Source organism: Micromys minutus (genome assembly GCF_963924665.1).
Source record: "Micromys minutus genome assembly, chromosome: 21".
Lineage (NCBI taxonomy): Eukaryota > Metazoa > Chordata > Mammalia > Rodentia > Muridae > Micromys > Micromys minutus.
Window position 1 is genome coordinate 7,728,592 of NC_137956.1, and position 19,836 is coordinate 7,748,427.

General features: G+C 40.5%; 1 protein-coding gene across 1 annotated transcript in view; it reads left to right on the top strand.

The window, feature by feature from the left end:
* Positions 1-4,983: 4,983 nt before the first annotated feature.
* WDR72 (WD repeat domain 72) overlaps positions 4,984-19,836 on the top strand; it is a gene marked incomplete at both ends in the record, with an annotated part of 146,783 nt that continues 131,930 nt past the window's right edge. The window contains 9 exon segments of the mRNA XM_080934270.1: positions 4,984-5,136; positions 9,676-9,782; positions 13,576-13,654; positions 14,921-15,095; positions 15,837-15,913; positions 16,863-16,982; positions 18,122-18,271; positions 18,273-18,304; positions 18,644-18,740. Coding sequence (XP_080790396.1) covers positions 4,984-5,136; positions 9,676-9,782; positions 13,576-13,654; positions 14,921-15,095; positions 15,837-15,913; positions 16,863-16,982; positions 18,122-18,271; positions 18,273-18,304; positions 18,644-18,740 — 990 coding nt within the window.

Consider the following 19,836-nt stretch of genomic DNA (forward strand, 5'->3'; position numbering starts at 1 on the left):
AGCTGATTTGATCTTATTTATTTATTTATTATTTATTTATTTGCTTTTTTATTTACCCTTTCTCTGTGGCTTGGGTTCTGGCTTTCCCAGAGGTTCTGTTATCTGTTAGTGGCAGGGAATGAGGTCCATTCTCCTGGATGGCCATCAGTATCCTTATTAACACAAATTTTCACAGAAAGTAAAAATAGTCACAATTCAGGACTTGAATGCTTCAAAACCATCTGAAAGTAACAGTCTCAAAATCTTCTCTTATTCAAGAAGAAAACAAAATGCTGAAAATAAAAAAAAAAAGTGAACAGGTTTGGCTCTATGAAGCACAGAAAGTGGGGCATCTAATCATTGTATCAGAAATGACATTTTGCTCGTTTGACATGTAGCTGACTTATAAAGCATATTTAACTGTGTAATTTTAGAAGCAAAATTGAATACTGTTTTTACTTCATATGTATTGCATTTGGTTTTAGACTATGAGGTTTTGTGTATATTTGCTTGATTACATGCTTGTCCAGCATCTATACTGATCATGTCATACGACAGTGATTACGTTACTTATGTGACTCACATTGTCTAATGCCAACTCTAGCATATGCTTGTTACTGGAAAGAATGCGATTTTATTTACCCTTTATACTGTAATGTCCTGTCCGAGGCTGCACTTCTTTTAGAACTGCTGGGTTGTTTGGTTTGTTATTTGTCTGTTGTTCTACGACAGACAGAAGGATGTGTTTCAAACTGCACTCAAGTAGCTCAGATTTAGAATTCATTAAAGGATAAATATGAGTCCATAGTGGTTTCAAATATTCATCCCCAAATATTACTAGGCATTCAGATTTGAGATATAATCATTATAGTCTAAGAACTGTGAAATGGTGGTTTGTAATCCTCTGTTCCAAAGGCTTTAAACTTGTCTTAATTATTTGAAACAGAATAAGCAAACCTCTTTATAGTTTGTATAGACTGTCTATAATCAAATTGCTGTGGGATACACTCAAGAAGTTTGGTACACAAACAATTGCTTCACATGCACAAGATCCTGAGCCCCAGTGCTTAAAGGTTTTCCTTCATCAGTGACTTCCTGAGATATATAAAGAGCCCCAAATACATACGTGTGTGTGTGTGTGTGTGTGTGTGTGTGTGTGTGTGTGTGTGTGTGTGTATGGGGCCTCTTACGAACTGACAGTAAAATTTCAACTTTACGGAGTCACTTAAAATCTTGACTGAAAGTAATGGGAAGTCCCAATGGATCCCCAGTTTTCCATGTCTCTAATGCAGTTCTTTTAACTTGTGAGCTGTCAGATAGGCTGCCGTTCTATCTAAGACAGTCTATACAGGGGCTGCAGATACTCAGCAGCTGAGTAGGTAATATTCCCAACACCCATGTCACACAGCTCACAACCTCCTCTAACTCAGCTGTAGGAGATTGATGCCCTCTCCTAGACTCTACAGACACTGTAAACATGTGCACATACCAACACAGGACACACACACACACACACACACCTGATTTAAAATAAAATGCATTTTAAAATATGAATTAAGTAGGCTGATTCTATGTTTTCATGCATCAACATGTATTAATTAGCCTTGTAACATTACAGCCTCAGTTTGCTGGTTTTTTTCTGGTACCCTGAGACTATGTATGATGTATAGTTCAGACAGTTAATTCTTCTATCAATGATTGCAGGTGTTTCATGTACCAATATTAAACTCATCCAGTCTAAAATTTAATATCTTCTTTGAAAATTATTTTACTGAACTTTCTATGATTTTTTTGGTGAGGTTATTGATTATTAACCTAAACAATTAACTTTAGTTGTGGCTGCTTTCTGTTTTGTATAACCTTTCTCAAATGACTGATTCGTAGATTGTTATCATTTTTATAATGATGTATAGTTTTCTCTATATTGATTTCTTCTGAATTCCTTGTGCCTTTTAAGTATATGCATTTAAGGGTGTAATATTCCATCTAGTAAGGAAGCCTAAATGTACCAGACTCCTGGTACATGTCTTCATTGTTACTGAACATCCATAATATCTTACTGTTATTATGTTTCCTAAGATATATTGTTTATATTCCAAATATTTATAAATGAAATACATTGTTTATATTCTCTGTGTTGAGGGTAATAGAGAAAATGTAACTTAAAAATATTAAGTTTTGGGCCAATATTGTTTACTGAATAATATTACCTGTTTCTAGTAAATGGTGCATTTAATCGTTGTATAGTGGGATGTCCCAATCTCTAACAGTGGCTTTATTTAAAATCCATATTTTCAATACTAAACAAGCTTTACCTGCCTTTCATCTCCAGCCTTGGCATGTTGATGTCTTAGGAAGCTTTGTAAGTGGGCTGTATTCTGAGACAGCCTAGGTTTGGTGGTTAAGGGCACTGAGTGCTCTTGCAGAGGACCCAGTTCCATTCCCAGCAACCACATGGTGACTCACTACCTAACTCTGGTCCTCGGGCATCCAATGCCACCTTAGAGTCTCCGGGGGCACCAGAAACACACAGGATGCATAGACACTCATGTAGACAAAACATTCAAAAAATAAAAACATTTATATAAAAAAGAATCTTTGTCTTTCTCACAGCTATCTTCTTCCATGTACTTTTACTGTAGTTTCTGGGATGTTTAAATATGAATTTAAATTTAATTTGGCATTTCTTCTTTCCTATGCTGTTTCTTTCCTCTTGAGCTTTTCTATTCAATAAATACGTCTCGATGTAGCACATGTTTCTTTTCCTATGCTGTCATAATTCCGGCTTTAAGAAGATTTCATCAGCATCCTTTCAGAGTGAGTTAACAGGGGTCTCCTTCCTCGTTCATTCATTACCTCTAGCGTGTCAATCAACACTCATTTTTATTACTATGCTATGCTTTCTCACTTTTCTTCCTGTTGCTGTGATAGAGACCATGACCAAAAGCTAGTTGAGGAAGCCGGGTTTTTCTATCTCAGAACTCATCCTTGGGAAGCCAGAGCAAGAACTTCAACAGGAGCAGAGAGACAGAAGCCATGAAAGTCGGTTGGCTACTCTGCTCCCCATGCCTTGCTCCCGCTGGCTTGACCCCCAAGGCTTGCTCGGCCTAATTTCATGTACAGCTCAGAACCACCTGCCCAGAGGTAGTACCGCCCACAGTAGGTTGAGCCCTCCCACCCCCATCAATCAACCACCAGGACAATCCTCACGACATACCACAGTCAAGTTCATCTGGTCAGTCCTTCAGCCGTAATAGGTCGTACTTATTGTTCCTATGAATGCAATGGAAGCCCTTTACTAGTGAGCTGGATCCCCAAACTTTAGATTCTTGAGAGGACAGGACAGAGGAGGAGGGAAGGTGGGGGGGGGGCGGAGAGGAAGGGGAAGGGAGAGGTAGAGACAGAAACAGAGACAGAGAGACAGGGACAAAGAGAGAGACAGAGGGAGGGAGGGAGGGAGGGAGGGAGGGAAAGAGAGAGAGAGAGAGAGAGAGAGAGAGAGAGAGAGAGAGAGAGAGAGAGAGAGAGAGAGAGAGAGAGAGAGAGAGAGAGAAGCCATGAGACAGAAAATATGAATTTGAATTAAGTAGTCCAGGCTAGGCTAGACTTTAACTGGTGTCCTCCTGCCTCAGGTTCTCACATATTTTGGATTGTAGATTTGTGTCACAAGACCTGGCTACATCTATTTGCTTTTGTTTGTTTTGTTTTGTTCTATTTTTTTAGGTTTGAGTGTCTTTGTCAATTTAATAATTTCCAATAGTTTATTTGTTCTTTCTATGGTGAATTTTTAGATCAGTCATCTATTTTTGGTCCCAAGGTACCCTAATTGCTCATGGTTTATTATTTTCATGGCTATGTTATAACTTTTTATAATGAATTTATTTATGATTGTAGTTATGAGTACTTAAGGATTCTGCTCAGACTTGGCTTGTTACAGTATCTTCTAGAATGCTCACCCCCCCCAAAAAAAAAAAAAAAAAAAAAAAAAACAAACAAAGAAAATCAAACTTTAATAAAGGTATAATGGACACACAAAAGACTGAATGTGTAGTAAACATACATGTTAAAGTGTATGTTTTGTTATATGTGCATACTCACAAACTCTCTACCAGAGTTCAGACAGTGAACATGTTCCCCACCCTCAAAGTTATCAACATTGGGGGACTTCGGAGCTTAATCATGAGTTTAAGCAACCACACTGCTCTTGCAGAGAGAGGATCAGAGTTAAGTTCCCCTATCGGGCTGTTCATAACCACTTGTAACTTTTCCAACCATGAATTCAGCACCCCGTTCTGGCCCCCGAGACTTATGTACATAGATATGCATGCATACATTTAATCACAAATAAAACAATCTTAAATTAGAAAAACAATTTCTCTACGTTTCCCTATGGGTCCTCACTCTCTCCTATTGCTTCCTCCTGTCTGCACGGCTTCACTGCCCTGCTCTGTGCTCTTAGTTATTCCGTGTTAATATGAACTTTCTAGTATTTTACTCAGAGGATCATGCAGCATTATTCTTTTTAGGTACCTGGTATTTTCAAATAACTGTTCTGGGATTCGTGTAGTGTGGGTCAGTGAGCCATTTATCTGGTTGAGGTTGTGTAGATATGTCTCTGCTTTTTTATCTGGTTACCTATTTATTGGCATTTGGCTCGTTTACAGCTTTTAGCTATTGTAGGTACACGTTGTCCATGTAGCTATTTTTCTATAAACACACACCTTTCTTTTCCTCCCGTTGAATAAGACACAGGGTGGAATGGCTGGGTCATGGAGCAAAAATGTATCTGGCTTTGCAAGAAATGGCCGCAGTGACTTCCACCACAGGTACTCAAATGCAGTTGACCTGGAACTCAGTATATAGCTAAAGCCAACCTTGAACTTGTGCCCAAACTCCTTCCTCGGCTTTCCGTTGCTGGAATTACAGATGTGTTTCCCCAGTTTCAAGGACGATAACTGTGTGCATTTTTCTTATTAGTTTCTCTGTGTCTGGGATTCATCCAGCATGAGGAGTGCTCTACAGGCTGTGGCTCTCTGGGGAAGAAAAGCTCCTCCCCACAGCATCACGGCTATTATGATCACAGATGACCAGCAAACCATCGTGACTGGAAGTCAAGAGGGCCAGCTCTGCCTCTGGAGTCTCTCACCTGAACTGAAGGTGTGTAAAGCCACGGGTATTAAAGCATCCGCTGTGCTTTGGAGACCAACAGTAAAGACAGAAGCCTTGCAGGATGGTGGCAAAGTGTCCGGTATGGGACACATCACGATGCCATGTGAAAATGACGATTAGTGTTGAGGATCTAAGCTGCCAGCTAAGTATTATCGCTTTTTCAGCTGCACCGCATTTTACTGTTTTCTGTTCTGAATTATATGTAAGAGTAAGTGAGCTATAGACGTTTAAGTACAGTCCTAAAGGGTAATGGCGCATTAATATAAACAAAAGGCACTCCTGAAAGCCCCCATTAACTAAATGAGTAATATCTTAATTATCTGGACATTTCTGATGGGTTAGCCTTCTTGCTATTCTTTGGAGTCTCTGCTTTGCGACAATTTTTTACAGACCACATCAAAACCTCTACATTCAATTTACTGCCGCTGTCCTGTCTTCAGAACCTGGCCTCACCTAGTATTGGACCCATTGATTAGCAATTAATTGTTTCTGTCCCAAGTCATAAACATTTAACATATGGGAGTAGATATTTGCTTGACTCTAGCCGTCTCTAGACCCAATTTGAACAATTAAACTAATGATGTACTTAAAAGTGTACTGCCCTCATTAAGAAGCCTTTTAAAGATCAAAACTATTTTTAGCCTTTAAAGTCCGTCGTCACTTTTAAACCTAAATTAACAATTAATTGTAATTCTATTTTATAGTGTTATTAGTTAACGCCTCCTGTCACTGAACACTTCTGCCAAGAGCTACAGAGCAGCTCAGCTCAATGGTTACAGACACGTTTGGAGAGAGTGGTTGGCACCCAGAAATACAAAAATGCATGTATCTCTTATCATTTAGACTTGGTCTCCTAAACGGCAGAAAAGGGTCTTTTTTTATAATCTTTAAAAAAAAAATTTATTATATTACTTTCTGGCTGAAGTGGCTGCCTAGCAATCCATAGCTCACTACAAGCTTAAGAAATTTGAATTCCTACTATTCTACTTTTCCTGCAAGTTTCTGCTATCCATTTAGTAGTCATTGGTCACTGAGCACCCTGCATGCATTTTAACAGTTAGCATGATTGAGTTCATATTTGAAGGAAGACACACCTGTGCTGGAGGCTCAGGACATTGCAGTATAAGAGAGACAGGACTTGGCTAAATAGGCCACCCTGAGAAGACCCTAAGTAGACAATAGTCCTGTGGTGTTTCTTTAGGAGCAGGTTGTCTTCTTGGGGTAAGAGCAGGAGTTCTTAACAGGAGGCTAGCTTGCCTCATAAAGGACATATTTTCAGACTTGGTTCTCAAAATTAGAATTAGCGAAATACCACTGGCACTTGGGAGTTCACATTGGTGACTTAAGGTGGACATCTAGCACAAAGGATCTCCCAACCAGAATCCTGTCATACCAATATTGAAGAACTCAGCACTACAGATATGCAATGAAACTCGGATCATCAAGGTGAGAGAAGAAGTTCATTTTTCTTAAACCAACACCCACCCTGTACCTGTAGGAAGGAAGGTAGGGAGATCCCTGATGCTGGATCCAGGCATAAACTATGAGAAAGAGAGACGAGCTGGGAGAGGAGATAAGGTTTGGCCATGGAGATGTTTTGATGACCAGGAAATGGTTTTTATAAATCATCTGGGCAATGGAAGCCTCTGGAATGAGCCTAACTGAGGTTGGATGAGCCCCTTGCTCTAGATGCTCACCATGAGAATAACATACCGAGTAGAACAAATACGCTACTCTGTGTCTCTACGATTTTGACTACTGTGTAGTTATATGAGTGGTACTACTCAGAACTTACCTTTCAGTGCAAAGCCTATTTCATTAGTCCATAGTCGTCATGGCAGAGAACATAGCAGCAGGCAGGCAGGCATGCCACTGGAGCAGTAGCTAAGAGCTTACATCCGTCTGATCCATAGGCAGGAAGCAGAAAGAGAAAGAGCAAGACTCAAAGTCCACCCCCTCAGTAACACACCTCTCCCAAGGCCACGCCTCTTAATCCTTTCTAAACAGATCCTCTAACCGAGGATCAAACATTCAAGCATGTGAGCTGATGGAGACCATCTCATTCAAGCCATCTCAGAAAGGCAATGCAGTTCACGTCTGATCTTTGCTCTTCTGTGGGTTTTCTCTGGGGGACAGAGTGTTTGTGGTATACCTGCAGTTGATGTGGCTTTTAATCCATTGGAAAGTGCTGACAGTCACATGGTTGTATTCCACAGCATGGTGTCTAGGTACACGAGTGTATTGTTTTCTTAGTTGTAACCTTCTAAATTCAGAAACAATGTAAAGCTAGAATTTATTAAGTGCTTTTAATAAACTAGAAGTCCTTTTGAGCATAACAATTTTAGTATGACAAGAGATTGTTTAAAATAATTATGATTGTGGCAGATATGAAGAAAACCATCATATTAGATGGATATACTTAGTCACTAGCTTATGTGCATGTTATATAGTTTGGACAAAACCAGTAAGCATTGATCCATGTGGATATTTTATTATCCACAAGACATTTTTCAAATTATTTATGGGTCCACTATGTTTATTTATCATTTGAGAAGGCATTATACTTTTTCTTTAGAACATGAATTTTTATTTTGAAATCTTTTTATGTGTATATATTGTGCATATGTATGTGTCAATTTCTTGAGTATGCACAAATGAGTGCAGGCACCCTTAGAGGCCACTAGGGAATGCATGGTCCCCTAAAGCTTGAGTTACGAATGGGTCTGAGTCCATGTAGGTGCTGGGATCCAAATTCAGATTCTTCAGAAGGACTCTTAACTGCTGAGCCATCTCTCACCCCGGTGTTTTCTACTCCCTAGTTTTAGTTTCGATTTTCAGAATCTTTTTTTCCCTGCAAAACATAAATATACCTTTTTATTTCAGACATGAGATCATAAAAGGGTAAGCACTTAGGGCTACACTTTCAAAACGCTCATGGGAAAGTGAAACATTGCCATCGTAAATAAGCATGTGGTTTGTATAGAACAGTTCACTTTGCTATTTTTTGAAAAAGGGAGTCAAATTAGGTATTTTAAAAATTCAGTACTTTATTTTTAAAAGCAGTTTAAAGTTGTCAGCTAAAGTAGAATTTGGTACCATGACAAGGTCACATCTACTGAAGGTACCTGACTAGAAGGTACAGCGCTTCTTATTCCTCACACAAGGTTCACCACCGTCACTGTGCATTCTAGTGGGATTCTGTTGCTGTAATAAATAACATGACAAAATACAACTTAGGGAAGAAAAATGATTATTTAGCTAATACTTCTAGGTAACAATTCATTAATGGGGAAAGTTGGGGCAGGAACTGAAGGCAGGAATTTAATCAGAGACTATGCAGTAACACTGCCTACTAGCTTGCTCCCTATGGCTTGCTACCTGCTTTCTCATATAGCCCAGGCCCACCTACCTAGGAACAGTACCGCTCACAGTGGATTGGGCCTTCCTACCTCAATCATCAATCAAAAACTGCCCTTCCGGCTCACCCTACAGGTCAACCTGATCAACTCATGTCTTAGATGAGGTTCCCTCTTCCTAGGTGACTTTAGGTTTGTGTCAAGTTAATGACCAATACTAACCATGACACCATGTCACCCTGAAGTGATATACTGAGCACAACAATTAACTGAGACTTTATGATTGCTGAGTCATACTGTAGTTACTTCTTTCTTAGTGCCTATGGATGGCAAACTGACGTTTATCTGCCACTTGTCATGTGATACAGAATCTTTTCATTGTTCTAGAAGTCCCTTGTGCCCTACAGTCTCTTGCTTTCTCGAGCCCTTGAGGAGCACTAATGTTTTTACTTCCCTATTTCAACCTTGACTCAAATGTCACAAAACTAGAGGCACACAGCAGTGATCTTTCCAGGGTGGCTTCTTGCATCCAAGCAGCACACACAGACCTCTACTTGTCTGTTCAGCTTAGCTGCTCATTTCTTTTCAGAGTCAGCTTGATATCTCATTGTTCGCCTACAGTTCTGTAGTTTATATTCTACCGAGGGGCAGCTCGGTTGTGCCTCCTTTTTAATAATCCTGAGTAAAACTCTTATGAATGGGCATAGGCTTTTGTGAGGATGCTACTTTCTAATGTGTCCGGGAGAAGCAATGAATGTCATACCTGGGATGAGCTCCGGGATGTGATCCTCTCACCTTAGCCTATCAAGTGCTGATGTTTCAGGAATTCAGTATCACATGCCACATGAAATCCTTGTCCCCAAAGGCTGGGGGTCAACAGGGGATTTCTGGACATGAGAAACACCAGCACTGACTTATATGTATTCAAAACTGAAATGTTGAGGAAGTTGCCTGCTAGTCATCTAAGTTTCATGATGAAACCCCAATAAAACAGAGCACTGAGGACAGCTCATCCCTTCTTCTCCTGGTTTTCTAGTCTGTGGAAATTGATGCGCTATGTGTCAGCTTTCTTGAAATGGGCACATAAAATTTCTTAGCATAAAAGTGTTCCTAATTAGAATATGTAAATGTGTGATCATTTATGATTAAACCTCACTTTCAACATTTTCAGATTTCAGCTAAAGAACTCCTTTTTGGTCATTCTGCCTCGGTGACATGTTTGGCAAGAGCAAGAGACTTCTCCAAACAGCCCTATGTTGTGAGTGCTGCCGAGAACGGGTGAGTGAGAGACGCTCACATTTACCTCTCTCTATTACCTTCCTTGGTAAAGCTAAAAAGGAGTGGAGGGGAGATGCACCCGTGGGCGAAGCAGTTGCACACAAATGTGAATTCCCATGTTAGAATCCCAGCAACCATGAGGAGAGCTATAACCCCACAGCTGAGGATATTGCAGCAGGAAATCCAGAGGCAGCTGTCTGGCCAGTCTAGCCCAATTGATGAGCCCCAGATGTCATGGGAGACCAGGAGAGAGCAATCTAGACAAACACCCAATGTTGACCTCTGGCCTCCAAGCACTTCATGCCTGGTGTGGTATTGAACACCTGTAACTCTAGCACTCAATAGGCTAAGGCAGGAGGATCACATGTTGAAGGTCATCCTGAACCCAGGAAATGATATTCTTTGATATTATCCCACAGGATTCGCAAAGCAGCACCCACCCAAAAACCTACACATAGTTGTTCACCCACAGTGCGTGTTCAACTACATTTGTGCATGCACACACAAACACAGAGACATTCACAATAAAGTGGAGTGTGATGGAGGAAAACAGCTAGTGTGGACCTCTCTCCTCCACACATGCAAAATAAAATAAAATAAAATAAAATAAAATAAAATAAAAGCACACAGTAAGGTAGTTGGACTGACAGACTACTAATCTCCACTATATGATAAAACCAAGCTTTACAGTTTCATTGCAATGATTGCCAGACAGCCAGGGGAAAAAAAGATCAAGGAAAACATAGAAGATAATGAGACTGGGAAAGATGGTTGCAAAAAACAATAGGTTACATAAATGATATTTTTAAAGGAAATGAATTGTAAAGATTTATCAGGCATGTCCTAACCAAATGAGATTGTTATGGTAATATTAAAATGTATATTAATAAACTTACAGGGTTAATGCAACGTGGTTAATTAAATATTTTAGAGCAAAAAGCCTTAGTATAGGTAGAGAGGATTTCAGTATGCTGTGAGAAGTTCTGGTCACCAGTGGACAAGCAGTTGGCAAGTGTCTGAACTCAGAATGTAGACTCTGCCAGGACAAGGGTCCTTAAGATTGAGTCATCTCAGAGTCACCTACCAAGGTTCAGCGCACAGTTCTGGGCCTTCAGTAGTGACCTGGGTTCCAGTAAGTTCCATTTCTAATATAGTCTTAGGGTACCCCTTTATTCCCACATCTCAGAGACTGCATTTAAAGCAATAAAGACTTAGGAGTAGATAACTTTCACAGGGAATAGGAAAGAAGGAAATAGGGTCCAGATGTGGGGCTGGAGAGATGGCTCAGCAGTCAAGAGTGCTTACTGCTCTTCCAGAGGACGCAAGTTCAGATCCTAGCCCCCACATGAAGGCTCACGGCTGCCTGTAACCCTGACTCCAGAGGACCCGCTACCCTCCTCGAGGCTCCAGAGCATTATAGTCATATATGCATATACATTATACCCCCTCATACACATAAATAAAAATAACATTAATCTTTTAAAACTGATTATTAGAGATACTAGCTTAAAAATAAACTTACCTCAAAACATATCAGCTTCTTAAGAGTTTTATAAACCACACATGGTACATTTAATAACAGCCACGGAGTGAGAATTGCTAGGGTCACAATTAAATATGTTGCTATGAGGAAGGAGCAGAAGCTACAGTGCTAAACTACACTACTGTGTTATTTTATGCCATTGACCACTTAGAATTCCATTTCTTTACTTTTGATTATTTATATCCTTCATTTCCCTTTTAGGTATTTTATAAGTGGTTTTACTTCTGGGATATATATTTTTAATTTTTATTTTTTCCTTCCTGTTTTTTTTTTTTCTTCTGCATACACACAATCACAGTCATATGTGTTTGTGGACACACAAAATTTCTTCCTGTTTTGTAAAATTACACACACATATATATGTAAAATTATATACATGTGTGTAAAATTACATGCGTGTGTATAAAATTGCATACATACAATGGCAGCATGAGCTGCCATTGACTTGGTCAGAGCTCTGCCGCCTTTGGAATGACTTTTCAAGTCAGACATTAGACTTGTGAGAGCCAGCCACTCAGCTGGTTACCTAGGAAACTCTTCGAGATGCAGTTAGTTAAACAAAGGGAGGGTCTATGAATATATTCTTCTGACTCCAGGGCACACCTGTGTGCTTTGCGTTTTTGCATTTTGGAATGAGCATTCTTTGTTGTGGAGAGTAGTGCACTGCAAGGTGGTTGTGGCACTTCTGTTCTCTGTCCACTAGATGTCAGGAGTGTGTTCCTAGTGGCAATGAGGTTGTTCCTGGAAAGTGGTTGATGGGGGGGGGGGGGGGGGGACCAAAGCCACTAGGGTTGCAGAATGACTGGTTTAGAATATTGACTCCTACTGCTCTGTTCGCAAAACAAACCCCTGAAAATCATGAAATGTATGCAATACGTAAGAACATTAGTCTGTATTAATCTGCATTTAAAAAATTTTTACCTCAAATATCACCAGATATCCGATAGTTTGGCCTTCCTCTTAGTCTAAAGACATTGTTCAAAATTTGTTCCTGGTGATTTCATTTCTGTATCTTATCTTTAAAAATGATTTTTATATTGTTTCACATTTCCTAAGTGACATGAAACATCCACAAGCACATGGGAAGATTTGGCTTTATCAATGTGCTTTTTATAAAATATGAAACATTTTCTGGGCCTGGAGAGATGGTTCAGCAGCATTTTTCACAACACCACAAAGCTTGCTTTTCTTCTTCTCTAATGTGTGTTCATGGATGTGTATGAGTGTGTGTGTTTGTGTGTGTGTGCATGCGTGTTCATGTGTGTGCATATGTGTCTGTGTGTGCATGCATGCTTCTGTATTGAAGTTTCTAAAACTAAAGACTGTTACACTATTGTGTGACACTGATTCTGCTGCCTTGGATACCGAACAGAAATCCTCCAGGTTTAAAATTACTTGGCACACTTCACAGCTTCGTTGTACAGACTGTGTCTCTGTTTTCATAACATGAATTAAAAGAAGAAGTCCTAAAAAAATGATGAGGCCCTTTTCAAATATCAAGTGTTAATTAAGACTTGTTTTTTTCCCAGGATTTCAAATCACAAGGGGAAAAAAAAAAAGAACCTGGATCAGTGGTGGACCAAATTTAGCCTCTTGGTGGTGCTGTTTGTTTTCATGAGAGAGGAGAGAGGAAGGGGAGGAGAGAGAGAGAGAGAGAGAGAGAGAGAGAGAGAGAGAGAGAGAGAGAGAGAGAGAGAGAGAGAGAGAGAGAGAGAGATGGAGAGATAGAGAGAGAGAGAGGGAGACAGGGAGAGAGGCAGAGAGAGTGAGGGGGAGAGAGGGAGAGAGGGAGAAGGGAGAGAGAATGATGGAGACAGAGATTGACAGGGAGACAGAGAGAGACAGAGACACACAGAGAGGAGAGATCCTGCAAACAGATATGATGTGTGTCCTCAGAACACGTAGCTTAAGCTCAATGAAATAAACTGTTTGGATGGTGCTCTTTCCGTGGAGATGCCGTGGTCCAGTCCCCCTTGAAGGCGCAATGACTGAATCTCCACAACTTGTTGTTAGCCAGGGTGGCCCTAAAGCAAAGCCTCCAGGCTGTAGGCAGGGTATCGTTGCCCAAACAAAATGATAATCCTGCCAATGACTACAGCATTTTCCTGCCCAGTAATCTGTAACAAAATGCTACACGAATGATCAGGTTGCGCCTAAGTGCATCACTAAAGAAAAACTTGGAGGCAGGAAAAATGATTCCAGCCAATTGTGTGGAAATGGGAGAGAATAATACGCGGTTCTCTGTTGCAGGGAGATGTACATGTGGAATGTGAGCAGTGGTCAGTGTGTGGAGAAGACCACCCTTCCTTACAGGCACACTGCCATCTGTGTAAGTGCGTTCCCTCCAGAACACTCGAGATGTGCAAACATCTCCCATGTATAGTGTTTTCTAGCTGAACCCTTAATATCTTTGGAGAATGTTCTTTTCTTGCAGTTTCCTTTTTTCTTCGTGGTGGGAAAATATCACCAGTAATTATCTGTTATCCTGGCCTTCCTCTCAGTCTACAGATATTGTTCGACAGCATTTGTTCTTGGTTATTTCATTTCGGATTCATATCTTTAAAAAATGATTTTTATGTTGTTTCACATTTCCTAAGTGACACAAAACATCCACAAGAACATGGGAAGTCTTGGCTTTAATGATGCGCTTTTTATAAAACATGAAACTTTTTCTGGGTCTGGAGAGATGGCTCAGGGTTCTTAGCATACAACTCCTGCCTCTAACAGCAGCTCCAGGAGATGCCTGCCCTCTACTGCCCTCTGCAGGTGGTGTAGTTACGTGCACATACCTGACTCCCCACTGATGTACACATACCCATAATTAAAATTGTAAAAATCTTAAGAAAGCAGTAAATGTCATGCCGCACTTAAAATTTTTAAACTAGTCCTGGTGGATTTATTTGTTTCTTTTTTTAATTTGTAAATGAAAAAGAAACCAAGTTATGACTTCTATAACCAATTTTTCAATTCAGAGACTTTCTATCTTAGCTATACTTTCTGATTTTTAAAGTATCCTCTGGATTTTTGAAGGACAGATTACAAATGAAGTGGCAATTTTACCAGCCATGTGACTTTATGTTTTTCTCATTGCTCTTGCTGCTGGTACCTCATCCAGCAACACCCACCCACTCTCTCCTCTTCTCCTGGGGCCAGAACCCAGCTGCAGAGTTCACGGGTGAGGTAGAATGCATAACCTGTTCTTGAATAGAAAATACTTTCAGAACATATTTGGTACAAGACTACTTCCCCAATATTTTTTAAATGCCTTCATTCCTGGCCAGATTTTAACAGTACCATTGAGGTTGAGAGCCAAGTTCATTATTGTTAGCTCTGAATAGCATTGCAGAAATAATATATCTACCACTGTCCAATGATGCATTGTGTGTTTTTTTTTAAAGAACTCTCCTTTTACCTGGGGCATGGAGTGGGGTTAAAGCTAAGCTGAAAAGTCAACATGACAAGAGTCTGGGTTAATGAAGGGAATTTGAGGTGTTACCCAGATCAGAGGGTTAACTGAGGAGAGGTCTTTGCACAGCTAGAATGGTGTCGATGCCGTCCATCTCTGAGGTGCTGCTCTTGGAATTCCATCCTATAGTACTACCACTGTTCCTTCCGGATGACTGGTGAAGGCTGGCTGCTGTGCTGTGGGGAATACCAAGATGTTCTCGTCCTTGATGCTGGAACTCTGGCTGTCCTGCACACCTTTTCCTCTTTACAGTCTCCCGACTGGATGAAATGCATGTGCATTGTTCATTCCGGGAGAATTCAAGGTAACAGTGGGTGTCTCAGTGTCTAAGAAAGTGCAGTGGCTGGTGAGATGCTACTAAATCTGTCAAGCTAGAGTTGAGATCACTGTTGGTCTTCACCTTGTCCTGGAGGCAGCTCTTAAAGCCATGGCAGGGCAAAGCCAGATCTCCTCCATCAGTGGGTGAAGTTATTAGGGAGCCAGCAGGAGGGGAAGACATGCAAAAGAGAGTCTGTTTCTATAACCCAGTTCTCAGTTCTGCTTGCCTAGAGGAACAGGCAGTTGGGCTGTTTGTGTGTTCTGTCTCTGGCTTTCCTTCTTTCTCCCCTGTTTCTTATCCCCTTCTCAGCCCCCTTTTTTTCTCCTCCACCTGGTGTGTGTGTGTGTGTGTGCGTGTGTGTGTGTGTGTGTGTGTGTGTGTGTGTGTTTGTGTGTAACAGACGGTGCTTTTTCTGGATATACCACTAAAACTTGGTTTCTGTAGTTGGTAATGCCCGAGTAAAATGGGAATTGGCTCTGCATTCCCATCTGTAACAGGCTCATCACAACCACTACCTGACAAGTGCCATGGCTCTTCTTTTAACTGTATTCTGCACATACATAGGGAGTTAGAGCCTGGGATGAAATCATTTCCTTATCAAAAATCAAAGCTAAATATATTCTGCTGACCCAGTCCTGTGCAATCTTTGAGTGGCTATGAGGTAATACTGACAACATCATGGTCCACTGACTGTCAGCTCATATGGGACCTTCCTTCTCTTCACAGAAGATTCTCTCTTGGTTGTATCTGTAACCGGCGAGCTCAAAGTATGGGACCTCTCTTCTTCCATCAATAGCATTCAGGTTGGCTTGGAAACCACTCGTGTTTTTTTCATTATTTCAATCACTATTCATTGAAAAATTCAAACCATGATAGTGATGCATGTTCACAGTTGAAGGTTTAAATGATATCTTTCCAGGGGTGGGGACCAAGACATTTGAATTGTGTCCTTCCAACCATGACTTCATACATAATATAAATAGATTTATTTACGCACACACAGGGGAGGAGTAGGGAGAGGAGGAGATTATATTTTTAATTTTAAAAAATGAGAGTAGACATTGTTCTGTCTCATTCCACTAGGACTCTTCTGGGGTGTAGGAGCTGTAACAGACAGATACCTAGGAGAGCCTTTTCCGGATGCTGGCATAGCCACCTGCTTCCTACCATCAGACCAGAGTCAAAATAATAGACAAAAGAGGAAGGAAACACAGTATATGTTAGGTTTCCCAACACAGGCTGCGGCAACTTCTTCTGAGATTCTGTGTTGCCTGGCATTCTTCTGACACACTCGCACTACGTAGCCCTACCAGAAGTTTACAGTTTTACTGCCCATTCTTGTCTACACCTGTCTCTTTTCAAAGCTCCTGTTGTATTGTTTCCTTGAGGTTTTAGTCATTAAGACACGAAAGGCTTGGTTTGTTGTGGTTTTGAATTTTAACAATTTATGCCCCCCCCTTTTTTTCTGCTCCAGCTGAAGGACAGAAACATTATGATCCCACCCCTTATCATGGTTCCTTGTCGAATAGTGTTTGGTTGATTATCAATAATGAGCTCTTGAATCTTAAGGGAATTTGTGCTCATAGCTTCTTTGTATAGTAATGTTTAGGTCAAAACCCTGGAAAGGCAGCTTGGATACCTTCCCCTGTATAATGATAGAAATGAGCTTGGTCATGAATATGAGGACTGTGCCTTTTGTTTATGTGGACATTTCCTGGACTTTGTATTAAGATGGTTTTATTCCTTTTAAAGGAGAAGCAAGATGTCTATGAAAAAGAATCCAAGTTTCTTGACTCCTTCAACTGTCAGACAATACGCTTTTGCACATACACAGAGAGACTCCTGTTGGTGGTGTTTTCTAAGTGTTGGAAGGTATTGAAAATGCTGGTTATGTATAATTGCAATGTTTTCCCGTTGAGTCCAACAGTGAAAATACCGTTTAAATGTTGGGGAAATACCCTTTAATGTGGTAATGTTAAGACATTGAACAATTAGTCTTTCATACCTGTCTTAGTGCTGTGTGCTCCATTCTTTTGGTCCCTAAGATAATGTATGTGAACCAATCAATTCTGGTTTTATCAACCACAAATAATTAAGAATGACAATCATTCCTAAGGGCTGGAGAAATGCCTTGGTGCTTAAGAGCAGAGGCTGCTCTTGCAGAAGACCTGGTTCTATTCCTGGCTCCCACATAGTGACTTACAAATACCTGTGACTCCCATTCCAAGGGATCTTATGTCCTCTTCTGGCCTCTTCAGGAATTTGTGCACGTGATGCATACATGCAAACAAACACTCACATGCATAAAACAAAAACAAGTTATTAGAAAAAGAAATAAATCTTTAAATCATTTTTAAGAACAATGCCTGCATTTACTTTTAGAAGGCTAGCTCTTACTACAAATATAGCTGATCCATATTTCTGGACTGTTTTCCTGTTATGTCACTACCATGTTTTTAGGGGACATTTCTTCTTTTCTTGTGAATCTATCTGTGATTTCTCCGAGAGTAAAGCAAAGTTACCATCCAATGGCAGCTCGATTTTCTTTAATGTTTCACAAAAATGCTATTGGAAGCCTACCCGACCTGTGCCATGATAATATACTGTTGCCAAAGATTTTAAGGTACTCAGGCTGGTGAAGACTTTCTACTACGCAAACATCTTATATAGAAGGAATTTTTAAGTGCTACACTGAGATTATTCATGTGGGGAGAATAAAACTATTTTAAAGTATAGGATTTAGCTTTTCATGCGTAACAGACACATGGTGGAATAAGCTAGCCAGATACCTTTATCCACTGCAACCTACCTTAGGCTAAATGTTTAAGAATAAGTCCTGTGAAATGAAAGAAAATGACATCTTATCCATGAGTACAGTATGTATGTTTTAACATGCATTGGGCTGTAGCATTGATTCCATCATCTCCACAGTCTTTATAGGCATCACCCATGCCTAATCTTACAGGCAGACTCTCCAGCCTTTCTTAATGTACAATTACACTGTCTTGCAGATTTATGACTATTGTGACTTTTCCCTTCTCTGGACTGAAGTTAGCAGAGACGGGCAATTCTTTGCTGGTGGAGAGGTGCTTGCTGCCCACAGGATCCTTGTTTGGACGGAGGATGGTCACAGCTATATCTATCAGCTGCTGAACAGGTGGGGCTCAGATGGGAGCAGCGGCCAGAACATTCAGGTAGAAAATGAACTTGGGGAGGTTTATTATGGAAAACCCTCTGCATGCGGCCCCTGATCAAAACCCAGAACAAAACAACTTTGGCACTGGAAGATTTACTCTGGACTTGCTAGGCCTCTGCCTTTGTATGGCACAGCAGGGGATGAAGGCCTGAGATTAACCACGTAGAACTTGTACAGCTGGTGCGGGGCTTTCAAAAAGTCACTGGTAATTATTAACCCAACAATTTCTAACTGGAGTTTAGAAACCCGAACAGTGCCATCCGGCTTTTGAAAGTAGACGTGGGGGAAGGAAGCGAATGAAAGACCCTAAATTTTGTTTATAATTTTCCCCGTACAGTGGGCTTTCCAAATGCACGTGCCCTGCCAATGGAGGAGTCCTGAAGGGGACCGTCTACCCTCACTTACTCTGCTCCACTTCTGTGGAAGAAAATGAGGTAAGGCAGGAAGAGCGGCCTCAAACCGGTTTCTTGCTTTGGGATACACTCAGCTTTGCAAAAATAAAACCAAAGCATCAGATCAAGTTGTTAATGAGAAAATCCACTTGGAGTGTTAATGGCTTCCAAAGAGAAAAATGTCGGCCAGAAGAATTGTTGATTGATACAACAATGGCTGTTTGTTATAGGAAAATTACAAGTGTGGAAGAAAATAAAGAAGATATTAAAATTCTGATTTCACCACCATAAAGATTGACTGTTCGTCTACTGTAGCTGGGAACATTTCAATTGTTGAAAAGTTTGTGGGAATAGTGTGAGGAACACATACTTGCCCTTTATCTAGATGCACCAATTACTGGAATTTTATTTTATGGGTTCTCTCATACACATTCACACACATCCCAGGTTTTTTCTTTAACTTATTCCACAGCACATTCTTAACATTGATGTACTGACTCCGATTCTGAAACTTTATGAAATGGTTTTTATACTTAAACAAACTCCAAAACTCACCTATACACCTAGATCATTTTCACGTGTACTTTCCTGTTCTTCTGATAAATTCTTTTCTTCAAACAACTGTCATTAAAGTTTCCAGTAGAAGGCTGAGAATATAATTGTGAGCTTCCTACTTGGCTTAACTATACCTTTGACAGTTAACCACATCTGAGATCTAAGTAACTGTTTTCTTCCAGGGGCGTTATCCAAAAATGATTTTTAACCTGTAGCCTCAGTCATCAGTTGATTACCCAAAAAGGCACTTCATGATGAGGGAGGTCTTCCCGTGACATATCAAGCATGAAAGCATGCAACTGTGGGCAGAATAACAATTTGATTAATTAGGCAGCAGAGCTCTGGGAAGCCCCACAGCCATGATGCCCCTTGAATGTTTTGCTGCAAAAACTTGGTTAAAAATCTCTCAGCCAAAACTGAGAATGCTGGGTGTTGCTAGGGCAGGAAAATCAAAACCAAACCAAAACAACAAAAAGCACACCAAGAACAAAACCTTTAAAATGACAGCATGCCTCTGGAACATTTCTAAAGTCCTTCCAGAGCAGCAAGGAAGCCTTGTCACAAAGCAGTGCTGTGCCTCCCT